Genomic DNA, 9,087 nt, shown 5'->3' on the forward strand with positions numbered 1-9,087 from the left:
ATTACCCCTTAAGGAAGCTGAAAGACTTCAATGAATGGTAGCTGATCTCAATCGGCTGTTTTAAACTCCTAAAGTACAGATAAGACATACGCAACAGATATAATATTTATTTGGCAGTTTCAGAATAGGAGAAATACATTTTTGTTGCTCTGGATTTTTCGCTTTATTCAAAGAATTGACCGGAGAAACTGTTACCAAATAGAGCAACGGCACTTATACATTGTATTTCCCTTGATTTTGTTTTTATACAATGAATTCCTGAACTGTATAAGCATAAAAAAAAAAAGAATAGGAAAGCCCTCGATCCTGCACTAATGTGTAATTCCTTATTAATTGGTGACAAGTATTTTATTCCACAAAAACTAGACAATCAATCAAGTAACGTCAACAAGTACAAGCGGGGGAATTCTAGGTACAGATGGGAAAATACCGGGTACGGAAGCTAATGCTGGAATTTGACAAATTCTTCTTAGGATCAGGAGGAAGAACGAGCGGATTAGATGGCCTCATCAACTGTCTGAATTTATTATGCATTTTCTTACATGTCTATGAGTATACACTATCTCAAAGGTTACAAAGTACAAAAGATATTTCCTCCTTTTTACCTATTTTGGGTTTATTCTTTAGTTGGATACTGTTCAAACTTTCGTTACACCACTTTACATCGGAAAATGATTATTAATTAGCTACCCCAGTTAAACCAATTAAAGTTTGATTATTCTTTCGTTTTTTTTTTTTGGTCAAAAACATCAACAATTTCATTTCTGTAATCAAACTATACAAGAGCTGTCTATACAATCTGAACTAATGTCCAGTCATCAATGGCAAGTCACTACCATTAATATCAACATCCTATGTTAACCACAGCGCTTCCCTCGGATATCATGCAGGTATTGCAAATTTGGACGTTATGATCATACTTACCTCACAAACATTGGAGCAACTCTGATGTGATAATGTTACTGGCCTAGTACGAGACATTGAAACTTTCCTATAACGCACTTTCCTTTATATGGAAATCTCCGGGAAAAGTTTTACCGGGAAACAAACGATCTGGTGGAAAGTTTAATGTTGTGGCCCATGAGCTTTCCGGTGACTCACTTTTTTTTTTTTTTTTTTTTGCAAATCCCGTACACACAAGAGAAGGAAGCCAGTCCTGTTTTATTAGACATGGAAATAAATAGCAAAATGGAGGGAGACCAACCCACACCCTCCAATACATGAAAGAATCATAAATAAGAAGTACTTACTCCTTTACAGAAGAAGTCGTTCTAAGGTTATAAAATTCTTGGGTATCCAGTCTTACTAGCGTTCTACATTATCTAGGTAAATCCACTAGAGTAAAAAAAAAAAAAACACTGCTGTAAAGTCCTATCCCAAGAAGCTAGCGAGTCAGCTGCCGCATTTGTCTCCCTAAACACATGCACCACGGAAGATGATAGCTGATGGATAAGATGGCAAATATGTCAAAGGCTCAAACATAGAGGCCAAGTCGTTGACACGAAAAAATGGACTGAGAAAATTTGAGGATAAACTGACACGTTTAGAATTTATATTAATTCATTTATTCTATTATGTTTATGGGCTGCATAAACAGCAATTTATTCTATAGAGTACAGGGCAGACTTATTGATATGCATGATTGATTACATAGAGTCAAAGCATTTAGCATGCACTGCAACTTAGTTATTAAATTTAGCCTTGTAGTCCTTCCAGAGTTGATCGACGGACTTCCCCAGCAGCTCAACAAAATAATGATTACTGTAACCATTTCTCATCTTCTTGTTAAGTTGTGCAATGAAACCATTTTTCCGGCTATTGCAGTAATCAAGAAAGCGAGCGGTGACATCGTATCCTTGATCCCACCGGTCACCCTGACCAGGTTTCACCCAATGACTAGGTGCATACCCAGCTTTAAGCCTCACATAATCCGCGATTCCTTCAATCAATCCTCCTGGAGCCCGTCCGTTCCCATTCCACTGCCAAACGTGCGTCATCTCATGATAGAGAACCCCAGTAATCTCTCTTCTAACATTACCCGAGTAACCCTTGATGTACCTTGCACTTACGTGAATCTGATTGCTGATGGTATAGGCAACACCATTAATGTCGTCAACGAACATGTCAACTTTCTGGACGTTTTTTCTGTCGGCCCAAGTGTTCTCCTGGAAGATCCTCCATATGAAATTTGTGGCGGAGTTGAGTGTTTGCTTGCTGTATTGAACCCCGATGTCCCTCCTGAATCGGGCACCACCTGGGGTGGACGCGGCAGTGTTCGTTACGGTGTATTTCACTGCATTGGTTCCCTGGATGACTGCTACTAAGAGAATGACCGCCAAAGACGAGAGGAAGAAACTTTTCTGTTGAGCCATTGGGTATGCTGTGTTGACTTTGGAGTTTCTAGTTTTGGTGGATGTTTTGGATTTGAAGGGCACAATGGCTTTATATAGAGCAAGACCTTGCTAATACTCACATAGATAGTCTTTCTTGATTCTTGTCATCAATCAATGCACAATTTTTCCTTTCTTAAATTTTCTTCAATTACTTTCACTCTATCTCTACAATTATACTTGACTATTTCTTAATGGCAGCAGTTGTCATTCATAGCACAAAATATGAGCACAAGACAGTCAATTTATATAAAACACTATTAATCATGTCTTAAACTATGTGCTTTGCTTCTCGGAATTTGTTATTCAGCGTGAATCGCTGTCATAATGTATGTTAGTCAAATCTAAAGTTTCTAATATTATGTGCGGGTGGAGCTGTGAAGAGAGTACCAAGTCCAAGCTCCATTATTTTAAAGTTTAAAGTTGCACTGCATACTGACAAGGGATAATTTGAGAAACTTCCTTGAAGTTTTTGATAATTTCATGAGGCTCACTATGGTTTCAAAAATTACAGCTACCTCCCTTACCCATTTAAAATAACAATACTAATCTTAATATTTTAATAAAACTCTCTTATTGCCATGTTTATACAAAGGATGGATTTTATATTTTTTTTCTTTTTTCTTCTTATTCATTTATCTTATATTTCATTAGAAGAGTAGAAGAACTATCAATGTTATCACTAATATCATCCAATTTTTTTGTAGCTCTTTTTTTTGTATCAAAATCAATAATAATTATAAACAAATGACCCAAAATCACTACCAAACTATGGTAGTTCCATCACTAAACTAGTCCATAAAATTTTATTAAAAAAATAGTTCATAAACTTAAAAAACACAAGGTAACACTTTCTTCTCTATCTTAACAATAATTTCATTGAAGAAGACGTACATGTAATTGGACGTTTATGCTGAAAAGATGAATCATAACTGATAAATCCATGTCTAATATCGATTGTGACATGCAGGAAGATGTCCGACTGATAAAATTCATAGGTTTGAATGGATTCAGATTCTCCATCTCATGGGCAAGAGTTTTACCTCGTAAGTTGGTTGAATTTTACCGTTTCATTCAGCACCAGTCAATTTTATCATGTCATGTTCTCTAGAAGGAAGATAATCGAATGTATAAATGTTAAAACAGTGTTGTAATCCGGCTTCCACTTCTACGTACCTAATTATTTTCATCCACTTGGCATTGCATGTAGATTCGTACATGCTTAATAACAAAAGCATTAAGTCGACTTAAGGATGAATTTATAATGTTCTTTATGATAAACCCAAGAGTTAGTGTAGAAGATGAATAGCTCAAGACTTTAGATCCAATCTATAGTAGATTATCCATTATAATATTGTACCAAGTACTCGATGTACTAACATTTAAGTCTATCCAATTACTAATCCGGTCGAAGTTTTTTAAAAGGATTGTCTACAATCAAGAGGAAATTCAGAACACTATACGGAGTAATCTCTAGATGAAGGTTGATAAGTTCTTTGATAGGGATATAATTATGCAGTTTATTTGTGGTTATTTGATCTTAATTTTGACAGTTTATTATGCAAAGTATTGGATTTCTGCCCAGATTTGGTATTTGTGTTATTTGCAGGCGAAGTGGTGTTAAAAGTGCCAAAAAGAGACAAATTCCAGAAGATTAGGCATTATAAGGCGTGCCCACGCCAGACAAGGTAGAGTTGCGTGAAAATGACGGACCGCGGGTCCTATCCCTTGGACTACCACCTTTCTTTGGAAACAAATTCTGAACTTACGTGGGATTAGGAAGCCTTTTGAATGAAGACTTTTGGCAGCAACACTATAAATAAAAAGACAGCAATAGACTAGGGCATCTTCTGTCTTGGACTTGTCTCTTTGTTTTTTTTCTTTTTCCTTTTGAACGCAGGTAGTGAGTGGCGGCCGATACCTTTTACTACTTCCTTAATCAACAAAAACTCCATGAAAACTCCAAATTGCTTCATGATTATGCGGCAAGGCTAGTTCGTTTATCTAGTTGAGGAATAAATCAAGGATCGGGGCACCATAACTGTGAGATCGTTTTAATTGTTTTCTTTTTAATTTATATGTTCATGGGTATTTGATTATTCTCTATTTTTTCCTGAGTTATTATTGTTTAGATTTATTGGATAATTAGGCCTGTTATTCGAGTGTCTAAATAATTGATAGCCAATTAGGATATTGGCGCGTCGCCTTTAAGCATCTTGATTAATGGCAAACTAGATAATTTCACCGCCTCGCAAGCGGTCTAATTTGGATCGTGGGGATAATTAATCTAGCCTAAATAAACCCGCATGTGTGTTTGTCATCTAGAATTGGGTCTTTCTAATTCCTAATGTTGTGGCTACATTAAATCCTGTGAGCGTTTCTGGGGTTGTCTAGTCACAAGAGGGTAGTTTACGAGCATCTCTTGACTACCATAAAAGTAAGGAAAGATTGGTGGTTGGGCGCGTCGCTTGACCACTATAATCAGTTTATTCGTGAGTATATGAATTGTCCCTTGTATCTGTGATCAGTTGTGTGCTTTGGTGCCAAGATTAGTTCCTTGACTAGGTTGTTTTAATTAATTGTTATTTGTGTAATTTGGTTCCCGCTATTTTACTCAACTTTGAATTTCAGTTTTTACTCCTTTTTAATTAGTTGGTACTGTTACTAAAATTCCTTCGCCATTTTCCTGTGTGATAAAGCTACCGGTTCCCTGAGTAGACGACCCTACTCACCACTATACTCATCTAGTTTTGGTAGTAGGTCTAATATAAATTTTATTTTTGGTAGTTTGACACCCACCAAATTTTGGCGCCGTTGCCGGGGAACTGGTGTTTGAAGTGATTTATTGCACAAGTTTGTTTTGTTTAGTTCGTTCCACCTTTTTTTTTTACTAGCTATGGCTGCTAATCTTCCGTATTTTGGTAATGGATTGGATTTTATTTCTAGAAGGGGTTATGAGACTCATGTTTTTTCTCATGATCGATTGGATGTTGCAAATTGTGGAAGTTATTTTGCCTCAAATCATTCAACCAACATATACCCCACATTCCAAGATGGTCTAAGTGCTCTAATCGACACTTTTGGAGATTTTCCACCTCAATATCAAATGTGGTATGACTCTTACTCAAACGGGTATGATCAAGGATGGTGGGACAACTCCAATTTTAATTATACGCCAGAGCCAATAGATTTTCAACATCAATATCAACAGCAACAGCCAGCATCCATGTCAGGTATGTCTCTTGAAGAAATGGTTAAATTAATAGCTACTAACACATATCAATTTCAACAGGAGACATATAAATTTCAACAGGAGACAATGGATTTTCATCAGGAGACACAAGCGAGCATGCGTAACTTGGCAAATCAAGTGAATCAATTAACATCTAGGATAACGCAATTGACTTCTCAAATGTGTAAGAAATTGCCCTCGCAGACTATTATCGATCATGAGGAAGATGAGAGTGCAATTATCCTGACAAATGACATGAAACTGCAAGAGTCTCAAGAAGACAGATCTAAAGATATAGTTGAAAAGAAAGTTAAAATGCAAGAAATGAGATCCGAACATCAAATTGCTCAAGTGAATAAATCTAGTGCACAATCGTCGAATACGGTGACATCTCCTCCATTTCTCAATCAATATTCTCTTGATTCTTATTCTTTAATTTCTGTTAGTGAGATTGATTTTATTATGCCAGAAAATTTTGAGTTTCATGACAGGAATAAGTTAAGAGTCATGATGACAAAATATCTCAAACCAATAAATGCTCTTGATGGAGGAGTGAGTGAAGATTTAAGGTTATTACTTGTATGTTTGGCACCATCTACAAATTCATGGAAGACCGTACCTCGTGTGCTCAAAGATTACTCTATCTACGAGGGTTATCAGGATTATACAGAGGACGAAGCATTGAAACGAGCCACAAGATTTTATCCTCCGTGAATAAACAGGGCAACGTCTAGCCAAAGACGTTAAAGAAAGGCGCTTCTTGGGAGGCAACCCAAGGCCTCCATTTTTTGTTATAGTTCTCTTTCGTTTTTCGTTGATTTTGGGTTGTTTTGTTTCATTGCAAGTGTTGGGCAGAAGACTCTGCCTTATAAGGCGTGGTCACGCCTTACAGCAACCCTAGTCGACTCTGGGGACACAGACTTGGATTTACAAGGCATTCCCGCGCCCTATAAGTGATGCTCTTGAACACCGTAGAAATGCTTGGGTAGAAGACTCTGCCTTATAAGGCGTGGTCACTCCTTACAGCAACGCTGGCAGTCCCTGACACCTCCTCTATCATGGTGTTTTGCTGCAGTTTTATTCATTCAGGAAAGTTTTTTGCTCCCTTCACTTGACTTCAACTTTTCGTTCTTACATTGAGGACAATGTAGACTTTACGTGTGGGGGGGAGTAGTCTAGCTTTTCCTTCTTACTGCTTTTCTTTTCTCTATTAAAAAAAAAAGAAAAAAAAAACCTTTACCATGCCTTTTGGACTTTTATGGTTAGCCCTGATAAGCAATGGCTAGATTTTCAAATTTAACTATTGTTACGGTTTTAGATGATAATATGTTAAGTATGATATGGTAAAATTTTAGGATGACTCTCTGGTAAATATTTGAGATTTTGTGACTCTTGCCATTTCTCTTGGTTAACTTTTCTAGGCATTGTAAATATTTTTCTGACATTTTTGTGTGAACTGGTTCAATTATTAATCTTAATTCTCCATGTTAAGGAAATGAAGCAGGCTTGCATGGTTTTAATTTTACTTGGGTGTTTATTTGTGAATAATATTCGGCTATACTCCGCTGGTTATCATTGACTAGTAACCGGGGGTTTTCACCTAAAGTGTCGATTTTCAAGTCAAAAAGCAGCGATAATTATGAGTATGTGGTCTTTAAGCGGTTAAAGTTGAGTAACCGGGCTCCTTCATTAGAGAGATGTCGGAGTTCAAGACTTAAATGGCTCAAGACTAAGCACTTCCTTCAAGAAGGAAAAAAAAACAAGAGGAAAAAGAAACAGAAAAAAAATGAGAAAATGAAAAAAAAAAGTATACGAGCATGGAAGTTTGTGAATAATTGTATTGCCTGCGGATCCATGAGTCTTTATGTTGAGATTTTGCTTAATAGTTGGACCGGTTATTTTAAAAAAAAAATGTTGGTTGGATATTTTCTATTCTTAGATTAGTTAGTCAGGATTTGAAAGAGTCGTTGGTTTTAAAAGCTAGTTGGAGAGTTATCTCGTAAAATTTGTCATCAGTACTTGACAGTTATTTAAATGATACATTGGCAATAGTTGCTTCGATTAATAGCCATTGTTTTGAATTCGACTGCTGCAAAAATGTTTGCTCGCTTGGGTGTGTATTTAAAGTTTGAAATGCTTGAGGACAAGCATTGTCTTGGTGTGAGAGAATTTGATAGGGATATAATTATGCAGTTTATTTGTGGTTATTTGGTCTTAATTTTGGCAGTTTATTATGCAAAGTATTGGATTTCTGCCCAAATTTGATATTTGTGTTATTTGCAGGCGAAGTGGTGTTAAAAGTGACAAAAGGAGACAAATTCCAGAAGACTAGGCATTATAAGGCGTGCCCACGCCAGACAAGGTAGAGTTGCGTGAAAAAGACGGACTGCGGGTCCTATCCCTTGGACTACCACCTTTCTTTGGAAACAAATTCTGAACTTACGTGGGATTAGGAAGCCTTTTGAATGAAGACTTTTGGCAGCAACACTATAAATAAAAAGACAGCAATAGACTAGGGCATCTTCTGTCTTGGACTTGTCTCTTTGTTTTTTTTCTTTTTCCTTTTGAACGCAAGTAGTGAGTGGCGGCCGATACCTTTTACTACTTTCTCAATCAACAAAAACTCCATGAAAACTCCAAATTGCTTCATGATTATGCGGCAAGGCTAGTTCGTTTATCTAGTTGAGGAATAAATCAAGGATCGGGGCACTATAACTGTGAGATCGTTTTAATTGTTTTATTTTTAATTTATATGTTCATGGGTATTTGATTATTCTCTATTTTTTCCTGAGTTATTATTGTTTAGATTTATTGGATAATTAGGCCAATTGATAGCCAATTAGGATATTGGCGAGTCGCCTTTAAGCATCTTGATTAGTGGCAAACGAGACAATTTCACCGCCTCGCAAGCGGTCTAATTTGGATCGTGGGGATAATTAATCTAGCCTAAATAAACCCGCATGTGTGTTTTTCATCTAGAATTGGGTCTTTCTAATTCCTAATGTTGTGGCTACATTAAATCCTGTGAGCGTTTCTGGGGTTGTCTAGTCACAAGAGGGTAGTTTACGAGCGTCTCTTGACTACCATAAAAGTAAGGAAAGATTGGTGGTTGGGCGCGTCGCTTGACCACTATAACCAGTTTATTCGTGAGTATATGAATTGTCCCTTGTATCTGTGATCAGTTGTGTGCTTCGGTGCCAAGATTAGTTCCTTGACTAGGTTGTTTTAATTAATTGTTATTTGTGTAATTTGGTTCCCGCTATTTTACTCAACTTTGAATTTCAGTTTTTACTCCTTTTTAATTAGTTGGTACTGTTGCTAAAATTTCCTCCCCATTTTCCTGTGTGATAAAGCTACCGGTTCCCTGAGTAGACGACTCTACTCACCACTATACTCATCCAGTTTTGGTAGTAGGTCTAATATAAATTTTATTTTTGGTGGTTTGACACCCACCATTCTTCTGGT

General features: G+C 36.8%; 1 protein-coding gene across 1 annotated transcript; it reads right to left on the reverse strand.

Moving 5' to 3' along the window:
• Positions 1–1,682: 1,682 nt before the first annotated feature.
• LOC113759460 lies at positions 1,683–2,372 on the reverse strand. Its single transcript, XM_027302038.1, has one exon. The coding sequence runs from the start codon at positions 2,370–2,372 to the stop codon at positions 1,683–1,685; it is 690 nt and encodes a 229-aa protein (XP_027157839.1).
• Between the last annotated feature and the right edge of the window lie 6,715 nt (positions 2,373–9,087).

Source organism: Coffea eugenioides, chromosome 2, assembly GCF_003713205.1.
Source record: "Coffea eugenioides isolate CCC68of chromosome 2, Ceug_1.0, whole genome shotgun sequence".
Taxonomy (NCBI): domain Eukaryota; kingdom Viridiplantae; phylum Streptophyta; class Magnoliopsida; order Gentianales; family Rubiaceae; genus Coffea; species Coffea eugenioides.